Source organism: Equus caballus, chromosome 3 (genome assembly GCF_041296265.1).
Source record: "Equus caballus isolate H_3958 breed thoroughbred chromosome 3, TB-T2T, whole genome shotgun sequence".
NCBI classification, from domain to species: Eukaryota; Metazoa; Chordata; class Mammalia; order Perissodactyla; family Equidae; genus Equus; species Equus caballus.
In genome coordinates, this window is record NC_091686.1 from 87,335,115 (window position 1) to 87,352,356 (window position 17,242).

Here is a 17,242-nt window from a genome sequence, read left to right on the forward strand (position 1 = left end):
TCCTCCTGAGTGGCCCACTGAAAACGTAGCAGGGGCTTTGTCTTATTCACTGCTGATTCTCCCAAACTGAGAAAAGTGCTTGGTATATAAGAGTATTCAATAGCTATCTATTGAATGAATGAATGAATGATAGTACAGGTGGTAAAAAGGCATGATGGTTAATTTTATGTGTCAACTTGGCAAGTGTGTGGTGCTCAGTTGTTTCACTAAGCACTAGTGTGGGTGTTGCCAGGAAGGTATTTTGTAGATGTGACTGTCATTTTCAATCAGTTACTGTAATTAAAGGAGATTCCATTTGATGATATAGGTGCCTCATCCTATCACTTAAAAGTCTTAAGAGCAGAAATTGAAGTTTTCTGGAGAAGAAGTTCTGCCTCAAGACTGTAACATAGAAATTTCACCTGAGTTTCCAGCTTGCGCTACAGATTTTGGACTTGCCATTCTTCACCATCACATGAGCCAATTCCTTAAAACAAATCTCTTTTTGTATATGTGTTGGTTTTGCTTCTATCGGTTCCATTTCTCTGGAGAACTCTGACTGATGCAAAGGGGAATGCAAAAGTCTTGAGGGTGACTGACGTCCAGAAAACACTGATGTGATGGCTGTATTTCTTCCCTTGGTAGGGACCCTAAGCAAATGTGCACAGTCACTTTCTAGCCTGGGTTTAGCCTTTCTCCCCCCCGTTTCCAGCCCACTCACCCTCTCCTGCTCTCTGCCCTCAACATTCTCAAACAGTACCTTAGGCTGTGAAAAATGCTGCCACTCACTGAATTTAACTGTCCTGGATATTTTCAATATGTAAATATAGCAGAACTCATTTCAGTGTAATTGGAATAAATATAATCTTGTTTTCAGTGGCAGTTTTAAAGCCCTGTTGAGAAATACCTCGGGGCTCAATCTACTTTGCAAACAGAAAGTTATTTCCTTCTTGCTAGCCAATTCAGTTAGATTCATATTTACTGAGTAGTTCTGAAGTAGAGTAGGAAGCCAAGTGAAGTGATGCTGGCTGCAGAATGAGCTGCCTTCCAGAAGCCTATAGTGTCCTTAATGGAGCTGTTCAGTGCGAATGGCTGCCTTCACCTGTAGAGAGCCACACAGCCACATCCTCCATCTGCCTATCCCGCTCACATAACATGCCACATTTGTGATGTTGCTGTCAGTCATCAGCTCTCATCAGGGCTGCCAAACCTCAATCCCTTGGCCTCAAATTCCTGAATCCCTTTTTTTTTTGCTGGGGGGAGGGGACGGAGGATGGGAGACTTCTTCACTGGAGATGATTTGCATGTCTCTTTGCGTGTCCCGCCTACTAGTGGCAGAAGTGGAAACTTAAATACCATTTCTAGAAGCAATAGAAGGTTAAGTATAAGCCCAAATAAATCTAAACAAATACATATTATATTATTCAGAAAATAGAGAAGGAAAAAGACAAAGATAAAATGAAACAATTGGCAATTTTCCAGGACATTACTCATGTTGATAAATGTATCCTGGATTCCTTTCTTTCCCTCATTCTCCCATCCAATGAATGACCAGGTCCTAATGGCTCTAATTTCAAATACATCCTGACTCTGACCACTTCTCCCCACCATCACCTTTGGCCACATAACTGGTGTTTTTTCCGGGAATGCAGCCCTGTAGTCTTTTCCTTACATGGCAGCTGGAGAGATCCTTTTAAAATGTAAAACAGACCATGTCTCCTCTGTTTAAATCTTCTAGCTACTTCTCAAGACATAGAATAAAATCCAAATTTCTCATCCGAATCCACAAAGCACCATGTGATTTGGCTCCTGCATGCACCCCTGCCCATACTTCCTACCAACCTGCCCCTTGAACTCTCTGCTCCAGCCACACCAGCCTTTCGTTGGTCCCTCCATGTTCCTAAGTCCTCAGGGCATTTTCACTTGCTATTCCTCTCTCCTAGAATGCTCTTGCCCAGATTGTTACCTGGCTAGATTCTCACCACTTTCTTCACCATAATTTTCATCATCCACCATCATGTCATGCATTTGTTTACACATTTGTCAATGACCTCAAATGAAATGGAAGCTCCAGGAGGGCAGCTGTTTTTTTGTTACTCTTGTTCTTCCTCGCTGTATAGCCCCCTTGCTCTTCCAGAACCCAGCCCGAGATAGTCCTAAGGAGGGACTGAGTAAATGTCTGCAGAATGAGAAAACTCAGACTTGGAGCTATCTCTCTGATCTCTGTTTGAGTTTTAATGGCCAAAGATGCTGAACGGCTGGAATCTCTAGGGTTGGGTTCTCAGACATTACTGTGCATCCAAATCAATTAGTAAACTTGTTAAAAATACAGGTTTGAGCCTTTTTCTTTCTAGACTAAGGTTTTCCCAGTCTACATTTGTACATGCATTCCAAGGGTTGGTTCTTGTGTACCTGGCCTTTAGTTGAAGTCATGGCGGATAGAAAATCCATAAAGCAGTTACCTTATTTTCAGAAAACTGAGAATTAATTCCAATATGCACAGTTCAAGCCTGAGAAATACATGACATTAAGGTTAGGGAATAATTTCTTAAGTTGATGTTAGTGGGAATTTATTGAACTTTGAGCAGAGAATGATGGAAACAAGAAAATAGAAACTTTTATAAATTGGGGCATTTTTTACATGGACAAAACACTGATTGCTTAGGGCATCTCGACATTTGAGATGAGTGCTTTTTACAGTTAAATATAAAATGTATTATAACCAGAAAATTCATTCAATTCTGAATGATGCAAATAAAGGAATTTTTCAGATTCATCTTCAGTGAATCTCCTTAAAATATTCATCCGAAATGTCATCAGTAATGTTTTGCTCTTCAAGTATAGAAAAGAGTGATTATGGCCAGAGTAATGATTGCTTTCCCCATAGCTGAAAAGGAGATACTTAGGATGTGTGATGTTGATATGTGTGTGAATGTCTTGGGGCTTGTGGAATACTACACCTAAGTGGATAGGTCCTTGTTACTATATCACGTTAGGTAGAATCTTCTTACCGCATTAGCCAACGTCTCCCAAGACAATCACTGGACTTCTACACTTTATTCCTCCCGACTGGAGAAGATTATGAGTTAAAGGCAGAGCGGAGTTATCAATCTCCTTATATTCTAATACAGGGATTTCAAGGGAAGGGAATTGCTGAGAAAAGATATGTTAGGGTCACAAAGTATCAACACAGGTTGAAAACAATCTATTAATAACACGCATATATTGTTACCACTGACTGTTCCTAGTTAAATAAATGTCCACCTTTAGAAAATGTTTATTATATATATAATTTAATTTTGAGAGGTTTCAAACAGTTCTCAATTTGGGAAATGCTTTAAAAATTTGTTTTTGTAACAATAGGAATATAATAGGAAAAAAGTTCCCAATCACACATGAATTCTAAGAGCATGTCTGTTTGGTTTTGTAATTAATTCATTAGTTCCTTTATTATTTTAAAAGTCATTTAAGTGCCTGATTTGTGCTAGCCTCTGGGATAGGCATTGCAACACCAAAGAAGGAAGATACGCTATCTTCATTTCAGGCCTACTTTATTATTCTTTAGCATTTATTATTGCCTGGCATTCTACGTGTATTTGTGTGTGACGTTCATTGTTTGTGTGTGATGTATTTGTGTGTGATGTTCACTGTCTGTCTCTCCCATCCAAGTGTAAGCTTTTGTTTTCTTAATCGCTGGCTATATCTCCAATACATAGAGTATTCGTATAGAATGAACTCATTAAATATTTGTAAAATTAAAAAAAAATAAAGGTAAGCATAGAGTGCTGTGGAAAGCTCCAGGAGGAGCACCAACAGCCTGAGGAGCAAGGGAAGGCATCAGTCAAGAGGTGAGTTCTGGGGAACAAGCCAAACAAAGGTTCCAAAGAGTGAAAACATGGTAATTTGGTAAAGCTGTGAGTTTTAATTCTCAAGCAAAGAGTGTGTTGGTGAAGGGGAGAGGGAGTATGAGGCAGGAAAGGAAAGCGGAAGGAGATCACAGCGGTTCTTGGATCCCATCTTAAGAAGTCAAGATATTTTCCTTTAGGCAAAGAGTCTGAGACAGGCTGTAGTGGATGCCTATTGGTTTGACCTTTCTGATTCCATTCAACCTTCCTCTGACAACACTGGCCTGACATTCCTTTGGTGCGTGTGGTTGAAGTGGGCTGATTGCATCTTCTAGGCTCTGGGGACAGGCACATGACCCAGAGGTGGGCGTTTAGTGTTTTCTATCTTCCTGCTCAGAGGGAGTGATTTCTCCATGAGGATATGACTAAAGTTGGTCCAAAAAGACTGCATCCTGACTTTTTTTCTGTTGGGACTATTGGGTATAAGAGAATATTTTTGTGCTAGGGTTGTAGAGAGCTCTGACACTATAAACTTGGAGCTTTGGGACCATCATGAGCGAAAAGTTTACTGAAATTAAAGCTAATATAACAGAAAGCATAATTAAGAGATGAAAAGAGATGCTTTCTGATGATACTGTTTGAACATCTGTATATGGCCACATGTGAAACTAGAACCATGCCTGAACCTTTCAGTTGTGTGGGCCAAACCCTCCCAGCCCCTTTCTTTTCTTAAGCCAGTTAAGTCCAATTTCTTTCTCATTCACAAAAGAATCCTAGCTGTTTGGGAGTAAAAGAAAATGGACTCTCGAAGCCAGAGAGAAAATGAAAGAGAGAGAGGGAGACAGAGAGAGAGAGAGATTTTGAGATTCTCGGAAAGGAAAATAAGACTGCTGAAGACTGGAGGTTAACCAGATTAAACCAAGACTAGAGAACAAAATGTGGACCAAGCCAGATTTGGGCAGGGGCTTGAAGGCTAAAGAGGTTCATGAACTGTTAACACAAGCTATCATTAGAAATCAAAGGTCTTGCCTGGATTTCTGCAGAATCCAAGATGCTAACTCAGAATGGTTAAAGTTTCATCAAAGGCTGAGGGCAGTGTCCCAGTTGGCTTGAGGGTGAGGTAGTGATGTGGGAGCCGGCCCAGTCTCAAAGGCTAACATAGGTTATTGAGCTGTTCCAAGCTGGACTTAGGAGAGAGCTGTTTACCTTTATGATGCCTGTCTTCACACGTATTTTGTATACTGGAATTAATCACAGTACAGAGCTGATTTACATTTAAAAAGTTGTCGGAAAGTATAGATGTTTGAAAGTGTCTATGACTCACCACTGAGAATACGATATGGGAGGAAAGAGCACAGATTACAGCATTAATATCTGATTCAGAGGGGAAAAATTCTATTTCTTGACAGTTGGGGTTGCAACTGCACTTTTGGTATGAATCTTTGGCAGATTCCACTGGTGTGCGCCCTGACTTAGAATGATTTTGAATCAGTCTCTGATCACAGACTGCCCATGCAACCATTCCATCTTAGGGGGATCTATTTGCAAATGGGCAGGCATTGCGGCAAACAGATACAACCATATATGTTCTGGATTAGTATAAAGGTGGCCCAGAAGTAACTCACTTAAACAGCCTAGTTGTGCTGTGAAATCTATCTTTCAAAACTCTAAATACTATCTCTAGTTTCAAATGATACCTGAGGGGTTCATGAATCTACAGTCTTTATCACCGTGGAGGTCGAAACTCTCCTAATGTCTGGATTCAGCATCTGTACTCATATAAAAAGATGCTTCAGTGCAGCTGGTGGAAACATAAATCAAGACAGAGCAAGCACTTTTGGAGCTTTAGTACAGATACCCCATGACATGACTGCCCAGCCAAGGCTATCAAAGGTAATGTGTAATAAATGATCAACACCTCTCTGTGCTCTAGGGTACCAGGGCAAATGTTAGGGATCCCTCAAATGAAACTTGTCTGCCACCACAGCACATATGTCTTTCGAATTCAATTGTTTACAAGTATCTAAAAGGAACGAGGAGGATCATCCAACCATTATATGTAGGAAAAATCCCATATAGTTTTCTATTTTTTAATTTAACCAGGGAATAGCATTTTTAAACGCCACACAGTTTGCATTATTATGTTAATGGCTGGAGATGATACACTGAACAGATGAAGTAATACCCTTGATTTTTACTGACACATTGTCTGTCTGAGCCTCTGGTTTTAGAAGAGGAGAAGAAAGTTAGGAACTGGAAAACCTAAGCAGCTGCCGGGATGATTATAAATTGCCTGAGATGATAACACTGCATTAGGGTTCCATCTAAATATGAAGAAGTTTATAAAATCTAAGCCAGAGCACTCCTTTGAAGATTATGTCTATCTGATGTTATATGACATTGTGATTCAGAAAGAATAGCAAAGCTTGATATAAAACATGCTGTAAAAAACGTTAAAAAAAGTGATAGAAACAATAAGAAAGTCTGGGACAGGCAGACGTTGAAGTGGACTATACTTTTTCTTACTTATCAATATATAAGAATTTTACAAAACATTATGACGTAACACTCAACACCTGGTGTGGCATCTAAGAACTCACCTTGAATGAACAAGGCCTATCTAGCATTTATTCATTCAACAAGTACTTATCTGGTTTTTCTCTGTTCTAGCCACTGAGGAAAGAACAATAAACATAACAGACAAGGATTGGTGCCAATCTTCAGGAAGCTTGCAGTCTAACAGAGAGATAGATGTTAAAAAAATAATTACCCAAATAAACATATACTCACTATTGTGGTTAAATCCTATGGCGGAAAAGTACACCATGCCATGAGAACAAATAACAATGGTACCAAATATAAGCCAACAGTGGGGGTGTCAGTTAAGGCATCCCTGAGGTAGTAGCATTTCTGATAAGAACTGATGCAATGGAAAAATTGAGAGAAGGCCAATATTACCTTCAATTTCACTAATCCTTTCTTTTGTGTTCAAAATATGATGCTAATCCATCTTAAGAATTTTTCAATTCTATGATTTCCATTGGTTCTTTTTTATAATTTCAATTCCTTTTCTGATACTCCTCATCTCTTCATATATTGTATTAATCTTTTCCTATGGACTTTATTTTAAACTTTTTATTTTGAAATTATTGTAGATTCCTAGAAAGTTGCAAAGATAGCACAGAGAGGTCCCATGTACCCTTCACCCAGTTTCTCCCATTGATTACATCTTACTTAACTATTGTACAATATCAAAACCAGAAAACTGACGTTGGTATAAAGTGTGTATAATTCCATGTAATTTTATTAAATGTGTAGATTCATGTAACCAGCACAACAATCAAGATACAGAACTATGTAACCACTGCGAAGTTCTCCCTCATGCTACCTCTTTATAATCAATCGCACCCATCTCCCCCAACCCCACCACTCTCACTAACTCCTGGCAGCCACTCATTTGCTATTCATCTCTCTAATTTTGTTATTTTAGGAGTATTATATAAATGGAATTATATGGTATATAATCTTTTAAGATTGGCTTTTTCACTAAGCATAATGCCCTTGAGATCCACACAAGTCATTGCATGTATCAATAGTTCATTACTTTATATTGGGCTGGTATTCCATGGTATGAATGTACCACAGTTTGTTTAACCATTCACCTGCTATAGGATATTTTGATTGTGTCCAGTTTTTGGCTATTTTCTATGAACTTCTAAATGTATTAATTATAGTTATTATGATTATTAATTATAGTCATTTTTTAAGCCAACATCTGGGACTTTTGCAGCTCTGTTTCTATGAACTAAATTTTTTTCTCTTGACTATGGGCATATTTTCCTGGTTCTTCTAATATCTGGTAATTTTTAATTTTATCCTAGTATGTTGACGACGCACTGTAGAGACTCTGGACTATGTTCCCTTCCCTGGAAAGTGTTGAGTTTTGTAGTTCTGTAGTTTAATTACTAAAAGATCACCTAGAATGTGCAGGGACTTGGTTTTCTGTGTCGTTAGGGTGAGTCTACTATAGTTTTTCCCTTAACTCAGGGAGAGTTAAGGGAATTATTCTTGTGACTTAGTCTTTACTCCTAAGGTGTGATCTTTTTGGGGTTTTAGTGGAAAGCCTAATGTATTTATCAACCTGCCCTAAAGGGCTGGATTCAGACTCCAAACTCTGACTTTGATATGGTGGATAATAGCTGAAATCTCTATTCATTGCTTTTTTTACCCCAGTCTTTTGGCTGTTTTTCCCTTTTGAACTTCTTGGCATTTTACCCGTACAATTGTAGTTGAGGAATCAACCAAGGGTTCATGGGAAGTTTATGCTCAGATTTTAAGCTTTCCCTGTGGCTCACTTCTTTCTAAAAATCTCCAGAAACTCTGAAAGTATCAAACTCCACGCTCTGATTCATTAGACCAATAAAACTGCAGTGTTTAGCTGTCCCACATCCCCAGACTGGAGAGCATCCTGGGTGGAAAAGCCGTACAAACACAGATTTCACATAGTGTAGTTCCCGTCATGTGAGGGTTGATTCTCTTCTAATTTGTGCTTGTTTCAGTTACTCTCCTGTGTCTTCAAGCAGATTTTTAAAATTTTGCTCAGGGCTTGAAATTTTTAATCTATTGGAGGGTCAGTCTGATACAAACTGCTCCATCATATCTTAGGATGATTTTTGTTTTTGCTTTTTAGCATAACTTTGTCCACTTATGTTTCTGTGAAAAGTATTTGTGGAGTTCCTAATCTAGTTTCCCATGGATAAAAACACCTTTTTTCTTTTTTTAAGAGTTTCATCTCCCGACAATTGAGAGATTTTTGTACTCTTTCTTTTAGAATTCAAATAAAAAAAGTCGTTTCACCTTGAGTAAAAGATTCCTGATTTGAGATCCAATGAGATCTTACTGTGTTTAAGCCCAGTGTTACTCAAACAGCCTGCTTATGAAATAAAGATCAGTCAGGTGGGAACACTTTACTTATTTATTAGCCACTCATGAAGTCCTTTCAGAGCAGTATGTATTATACATCCAGCTATGAAATGGCATGTGAGCGTTTCCTCCTGCCTTAACTTGTCCCTTAGCACCTTAGAAAAGTCCTCATATTCTGGGGTGGAATCAAGGCAAATGCCCAAAGAGTATGGTTAAAGTTTGTTTTATAATCTTTTAATTTTAGCAGAATAGATAGATTTCAGCTTGCTTGACCTTTCTATTTAATTACCTCTCCAGAGAACACTGCTTTTCTAGCCAATTGAAAGGCCCCAGTTTTTCCTTTTTACCTTCCCAAATTCTACCTGTCTTTGAGTGTCCATTCAGTGCATATCTTCGGAAGTTTCCTACCAGAGAACGTAACCCACTTTATTTATGTAGGGCTTTCGCCCATGATATATCAATTAACACACATTCCAAGCTATGCAGATGACTAGCTAATGGGTTTAGAAGACAACTGAGATGGGGATGAAAATAGAAAAGAGGTGACCGTGAAAACTACTGCGAAAATACTTGGAAAGCTGGTATGGTTACAATCAGACAATGGGAAACTTCTTCCTCCTAGATATACTCCTCAAGCTAGGCGCTGTCCTGTCTCATTTTATAATCCAGTCACCTCATAAGAGTATAATTTCCTCCTCCACCAAGATCAGGAGATTCTCAGGGGCAAATATCATGCCAACTCCTTCTCCTTTAGCAACAGCCATAGTGTTTCACATAAGAGTAAATATTTATTTGAATGCGTTGTTTTGAATTTTGACCATTTGGCTGAATCTGTATGTTTTCTTCACTTATAATTTTTGAAATTCTTGGCAGTGTTTATACAAATTTGATATCCTACTAAAGAGCGAGAAGATACACCTTGAAGGCACATAATTTGGGTTCCGCTTGATTCTGCAACCACATCTCATACTGCTCTGCTTTCTCTCTCACTTACTATACTCTTGCCACACTGCTCTTCCCTCAGTGCTTTAACACAGCAAGCAATTCCTTTGTCCTTGCAATTTCCTTTGCCTGGAATGGACATGGCATGGTTAGCTGCTTTTCATCACTTAGGTCTCAGATCAAATGGCAATTCCTCAGAGAGGTCTTCCTGATCACCTGATCAAAGTTCCCTGTTACCTTGGATCTGACCCAAATCATTCTTTTGCCTATTACTCTGTTTTACTTTCTTCATAGCCCTGACTACTAACCGAAATTATCCTCTTGATACTTTGTGTGTTTGTTGACTGTTTTCCTGTGTTAGAATCTCAACTCCACGAGGGCAAGAAATTTGTTTCATTCAGAGCAGTATCCCCAACACTCAGTATAACTCCCAACTGAAAAAATATTTGCATCGTCACCCTGTGTACCATCTTGAAAACCATTTTTAGTGGATACAGTATTTCAATGTGTATAATTTTAAGTTGATTTCAGTGAAAAATAGCATAGAAGTAGAGGCTACGGAGATTTTTTTAAAGAATAAACAGAGCATTAATTTTAATTAAATTTTACCCAGTAAAAGTGCATGTCACAAAATCCACCATTGTAAAACAGAAGAAAAATAGTAACGGTATCTTGTATATAATAATAATAGCCAATACTTATTGAGTGCTTACTGTGTTCCAGGTATTGTTCCAAATACTAGACTTAAAAAAAAAGCCTCGTTCAGTCTTTACAACAACTCTGAGAGATAGGTACTATCATAATCTCCATTCTCTGGATGATGACATGGAGAACAGAGGTTAGATAAAGAGTCACATAGGTTGATTTACTTGAAGTTTTAAAGCCAGTAAGTGGCAGAGCTGGGGATCAAACCCAGGCAATTTGATTCCAGTCTGTGGTTGTACCCACTGTGCTATATTGCCTCATTTCCGCTTAATGGTGGAGTTTATTCACTTTAGTTCTCTCATTTATTTATCAAGCAGATCTGGCATTATTCTTTTACATATAGTTTTACAACCATAAGGTTTAGAATAAAGAACAATGGACTTGGGGTTGACTTTTAGGCCCCAGTATGTTATTAATCTATGTAACCTGCAACCTAACTTCTTCAATCCTCAGTTCTTGAATATGTAAAATGAGGGGTTGTTTGAGTCTTATTAAAGAAGAACTAATATTTTATACTTTTTTTTTTTGTGTTACAAGAGCTCTGAGCACCATGCTGCTGATAAATGTTGGAAGAATCTTTAGGAATATTTAATACCTTACCTGGACTTTATTCATCTCCAGCTTGTTCTTCTCATTGGCGCTCTGGTCTTGTTTACCAGCTCCCTTTTTCTGGGGTCCCTTTCCAAAGAAGATGTAATTGACAAAGGCGTATTCCAGCAGAGCCAGGAACACAAACACAAAGCAGCCCATCAGGTAAATATCAATCGCTTTGACATAAGGGATCTTTGGCAAGGTCTCCCTGAGGTGAGTGCTGATGGTCGTCATTGTCAGCACCGTGGTGATGCCTATGAAACGGAAAGACACAGCTTAGCTGAATGCACTTCTTAAGTCGCCCTCTTTAAGATCGAGAGGACAGATGACATTCCATTATTCGTGCCCCTAAATGATGGCAGTAATGCAATAAACCACTGAGCAAAAAGGGCAGACATTTTGAAAGAGAAAGCTGCAGGCTCCCTATATAGTCTTTGAATAAAATTTTAAATTTCACCTAATATAATTCTAGCTAATGTCCCTGACAGAAACAAACGATTCATTTACGAGTCCGCTAACTGCATTTCTGCTTCTATTCCTTAGCTTAAATTTTTTTTTTTTTAAAGATTGGCACCTGAGCTAACATCTGGTGCCAATCTTCTCTTTTTTTTCCCTTTGTATGAGTCTATAATACATCCAGGTCACAAAGTCAGTGTTGCTTTTTAAAATAATAATGTACCGTTCACAGTGAGACAACACCAAAGGAAGAAGCAAATAAGAGAGCTCGGGGGGGGGCCGCCCCGCGGCCGAGTGGCTAAATTGGCGCGCTCCGCTGCAGGCGGCCCAGGGTTTCGCCGGTTCGAATCCTGGGCGTGGACATGGCACCGCTCATCAGGCCATGCTGAGGCAGCGTCCCACATGCCACAACTAGAAGGACCCACAACTAAAATATGCAGCTACGTACTGGGGAGATTTGGGGAGAAAAAGCAAAAAAAGAAAAAAAGAAGATTGGCAACAGTTGTTAGCTCAGGTGCCAATCTTTAAAAAAAAAAAGTTCATGATTTGTATGAAATATTTGATTTGTGTATTTTTTTAGACATAATATGATCTTGTTGCTTTCGTTTTTCAAACATTATCTCTAGTTGCTTGATTCCAGAGACCAGAAGGAATTAGTTCCCTAGAGTCAAACATTACATTCTTAACAATATGTTTGCATGCCTGCATAATATTTTGTGTTGAGATGGTGATGATGGAATGATAATTGGGAAAAACAAGAAGTGAAAAATAATTTGGAATCTCACATAGATAGTTTGTGCTGCATTATTAACGTTACACATATCTGTAGTGTTTTTACAGTTTTAAACACAGTTCCAGATTATCTTATATGGCTGTCATAACACACTGCTGAGTAGGATTAGGGCAGGTGTATTATTCCCAATTGATAGCTGAGTAAACAGAAATTCTGAGATTAGTTATTTTGTTGTAGATTGTTCAGCTAGGGGCAACAAAGCAAGGAGGTGTTACACAATGCCATTTAAAATAAAAGCAGAATGATGAGAAAGTAAAATCTGAAACTTGATGGCAGCTCTTAACAATAAAGACAAGAAGTATGAAATGCATATTAAGACAAAGGAAAGCTGGCAAAGGGAGTGGAAGGTAGAAAATGAAAAGAGAAAAAACTAGTTTAGCATTCATTTGCCAATCAGATTATTGAAGAATAAGATTCTCTAATTTGACTATTTAACTTTCAGGAGAAAAGATAATGTAGGAAGTCAGGACAATCATGTGAAAAGTGAAAATGGTTCAGATCAGTGATGAGTTCAAATGTGCTGGACTGATGTGAAATGCCGTCATCTGTGGTCTTACTATTTCTTTGAATAAAATTTTAAATTTCACCTAATATAATTCTAGCTAATGTCCCTGACAGAAACAAACGATTCATTTACGAGTCCGCTAATTGCATTTCTGCTTCTATTCCTTAGTTTAAATTTTTTTTTTTTAAAGATTGGCACCTGAGCTAACATCTGGTGCCAATCTTCTCTTTTTTTTTCCTTTGTCTTCTCCCCAAAGCCCCCCAGTACATAGTTATATATTCTAGTTGCAGGTCCTTCTGGTTGTGCTATGTGGGATGCCGCCTCAGTGTGGCTTGATGAGAAGTGCCAAGTCCGCTCCCAGGATCCAAACTAGTGAAACCCTGGGCTGCTGAAGTGGAGTGTGCAAACTTAACTATTTGGTCACAGAGCTGGCCACTCCTTGTTTTAAATTTTTAAGCAAAAAGTGTTGGTAAATGAGTGTCTTTTTTACTTAGATAAGTTTTAAAATATCACAGGTTTTATATTTCAAAGAAGTTATGTCAGTATCTTTATGTACAGACATCTCTAATCAAAATATCATTAGCTTTGAAGATAGAAGTGTAAATAGAACCACAATTCATGACCTTGACAATTGTTACTCCCTACTGTGGACATCATCCAATGTCTTTTCCTTAACTATAGCATATACACACTCATGTTCACGTTCACATAATATGTGCAGACATATATGTATGATATGATAAACTGTTCACTTTTCTTAGCCTTGGAGTGTTCAAAGGTTGACAAGGGACTGCCAGCAGTGAACTTTGTGAGCATTATGTACTCAGTCATTAGAAATAAGCTGTAGAGATGAGAATTAGTCTAGGTGTGAAAGGATATGCTGATTATCTAACCCAATTGGATAGTCTCAGAAGAGAAACGATGTAGATGTCAGCTTAGCCAGAAAGATGCTCTTTTGTATTTGCGTGTGTGTGCGTGTGTGTGAATAGGCCCCAGAAAGTGATAACTGAAATGGCTCCAGGATCGAATAACGAGGCAGACCTACAAATGCCCAGATTCATCAAACAGACATTACGTATTCTAACTTCCTAAGGAACCCTTTAAAAGTCTCAAATATAGCCTTTCAGCTTGCAGCAATTACTTAACCATAGCAAGATTAATTCTGATGTTTTTTCCGCCAGGAAGGAAACCATTTTTATTCTGTCCTGATCACGGATCATTAATACAGCTGATGAATTGTCTGTGCCTTATTCAAGTGCAGTGAGCTTCATTTAAGGAAGACTCAGATCGATACTATTTAATTTTAGTTAATATTCGAAAGATAGTATTTCCCAATAATTGACAAAACTTGTTAATAGTCGCATGGTGTAGCTTTCTCCAAGTCCATTGAGAATAATATATTGTAAATGTTCGCCACTGTAAAAAGCAGGGATCAAAGAAGAAATTTTCACAAAGTTAGGAAAAATTAGCGTAATGAGAACTCAAAAATATACTCTAAGAAACACTTGTATAGTGCTTAACGTACTCCAAGATTTTTTAAAATTTGGTAAATGCTAAAAAGATATTACATTGTAAAACATTCACTCTGTAAGTACTAACACTTAGATCTTTTATTGTCAATGGTAATCTCATTCTTTGGCTTGTTATGAGAGAAGCCTTTGCCTATAATTCCTAACATTGGTTGGTTTTTTGTTGTTTGTGCCCTTGAGTGGATTCTGACTCCTAGAGACCCTGTGTACAGCAGAGTGGAACCCTGCTCGATCTTTTGCACCATCATCTTTTGGCACCATCTCAGATGATGCTCCACTGCTGTTCATAATGTTTTTGGCTTAATTTTTGGAAGTGGGTGGCTTGGTCCTTCTTCCTAGTCTGTCTAGTCTGGAAGCTCCACTGAAACCTGTCCACCATGGATGACCCTCTTGGCATTTGGAATACTGGTGGCATAGCTTTCAGCATCACCGTAACACACAGCTGCCACAGTATGACAACTAAAAGATGGGTGGTGTGGTTCCCTGATTGGAAAATGAACCGGGGCCACGGCTGTGAGAGTACCCAGTCTTAACCACTAGACCACCAGGGCAGGATTGGTTGGTTGTTTGAAGCTACATCCCACCAGCTCTCCGCAAGTCTGGGAATGCATTACCTAATGCAACTCTGGCTGCAGATGCATCATAGTTGATCCAAAAAGACACCCAGGACAGAATTGTAATCAGTGTGGAAGGCATGTAGGTTTGCAAAATGAAGTAACCAATGTTTCTCTTTAGACGAAAACTTAGTGACAGTCGTGGATATGCCCCTGAATTGGGGGAAAAAAAAAAGAAAACAATCAGATCATCATTTGATTGGAAACATCTTCTTCCTTTCACAGTGCCCCTAATTCATTTTGGAGGAAACATCCTCACCTGTTGTAAACTCCACTTTCTTGGACACCATCTTGTAGTCGACAATTGAAAACTGAGGAAGCTCAATTTTATTAACTCCGGTCACTGCTCCCTCTCCTCCATTCCAGTAAAACTCAATGTCGTCAGTTGTATAGCCATCTGCAAACAAGAAATATAGCATAGTCAAACAGAGTTCAGTTGGTCTAGAAATTCATTTTGAAGACAGCCTGGGAGCTGGAGAGGAAATTCCCAGCAAGTGAGGGTAAGCTGGAGATGGCCTTGTCAGAAAGATATAGCCTTAGGAACTCTGCATCTGGGACCAGCCAGTGCTCCTGTGGAGTTAGCTCAGATCTGTTGAGTCTGCTTCCTAACAGGTAGGAGGAAATGGGCTTCCAGGACTATCTGAACCTGTCTCTCTTCAGAGTCGTAAAAGTGCCTTTCTATTAAGTAACACAAATCGGATCAGTTAAAAAATTTGCAATGCCCATGGGATAAAAACAAACCAATTGTCTTGGAAGAAGAAGTGCTGATGCCAGACCTGAGAGAAATTTCTCCCATGGACCTTTTTGGTATGATGAAAAATGCCTCGGTAACATCTATTTAGGAAGATGGCATGAGAGGTAAACTTTTTCATAAAGATAGATGGAATCAAAATAAGTAAATTTAGTATAAAAAAATCCTTTAAGGAGCAAAGACAATATAGCCCAAATTTAAAGCTCTCTTCTTGTCTGACGTGATTGGGAGTGGGTTTTAGATGAGCATATGGCATACTCTTTGCTCACCTTTATACGGGCCTGGGGTGCTCTTTCATTCAGGCCAGTTCTTGTTAGGCTCCTCACATTTCACAAATGAATAGCTGTCCTGTTCTGAGCTAGACTGCACATGATTTTGCTTTTAGTTGGCAACACAGAATATTTGAACTGTAAGTATTTGTTAGGGAGGAATTTTTTAAACCCAGTATATAGAGATTCTCTGTGGAGAGAAACACTATTTATAGATCAAAGCTTGAACATGAACCTCTGCTCTTGTCCTAGTTTGGGGCTGGATTTACCTAGAGCTTTTGACGTCATTATGCCTATGACGGCATTAACTTTATGGCCCTTGGATGGGCTATTTCTGGTAAGGAGTGAAAAACAGGGCTGATAGAACACAGCTTCTGTGTTCAGGGCTGCCCATCAACAGCACCTGCTTGCTCACTTCGCTTCTTGAGTGCTCTAGCATGATGTCTTTGCTTTACCTGCCAGGAACAACTTCTTTGGATCCAACTTCTCATCTTCCTAGCTATCCATCAGGATCCCTGCTGAAGCACAGAACACCACCACCTCTAATCTGGCAAGGCAAATCAATGAAAACTATATTCAACAATCCAACACACATATTTTGAGTGCTAACTATGTGCCAAGCACTCTTCTAGGCTCTGAGTATGTGCAGTGGGTTAGACTTGGCCCTGTTTTTCAAGAGGTCATGGTCTAACAGCAGTCTGGGCAAATTGTTGACCCGCGGGAGTTAGAGATGGGTTTGCAGAAGATTTGGCCGGATGGGTGGAGCAGGCCTGCCTGGCAGAGGAAATAACATGTAGGGCGAATAACATACAGAGAGAATAAGATAAAGGTAGGATGATGTCAGTGGGAACATGATTTACTTCATGAAATTTACTCAATAAGCAACTCACTTTTAGCAAGAACACTGGACTTTACAGGGCAAAGTTGAATATATACAAACACTATAAAATCTTCAAAGATTTTTGTATGCAAAGGTAAAACTGGGCCCAGAAGAGTAAAGTGATTAGGTAGCCATGATGGTGTGTAGGAAGTGTAGGCAGATACCTAAGGCAAGTAGTTCTGACTGACTTTCATCACCTCGACTATGTGCTTGCCTTGAACAAAGCGTGGAACCATGTTGAATTTTCCTTGGCTTATCTATTTTTCTCCCACCAGGCTTTGAGCAACTTGAAGTCAGGGACTGGTTCTCGTTAATTTTTGTATCTCGTTATCAAGCATATGCACTGTGTTCCCAGGATATAGTCAGTATCCAATGAAAGTTTGTAGAATATTGCATTCTTGCTTCTCGTGATCAGGACTCCTGGCTCTGTGCTACCAACCATAACCTGACAACAAGGTAC

At 39.0% G+C, this 17,242-nt stretch overlaps 1 protein-coding gene across 1 annotated transcript in view; it reads right to left on the reverse strand.

Annotated features, from left to right (window-relative positions):
* Positions 1 to 17,242, reverse strand: part of GABRB1 (gamma-aminobutyric acid type A receptor subunit beta1) — a 362,575-nt gene that overhangs the window by 17,271 nt on the left and 328,062 nt on the right. Inside the window, exons 6-8 of the mRNA XM_023638141.2 lie at positions 15,142 to 15,279; positions 14,883 to 15,035; positions 10,995 to 11,239 (exon numbers count right to left, since the gene is read on the reverse strand). Coding sequence (XP_023493909.1) covers positions 10,995 to 11,239; positions 14,883 to 15,035; positions 15,142 to 15,279 — 536 coding nt within the window. The remainder of the gene's footprint in view (positions 1 to 10,994; positions 11,240 to 14,882; positions 15,036 to 15,141; positions 15,280 to 17,242) is intronic.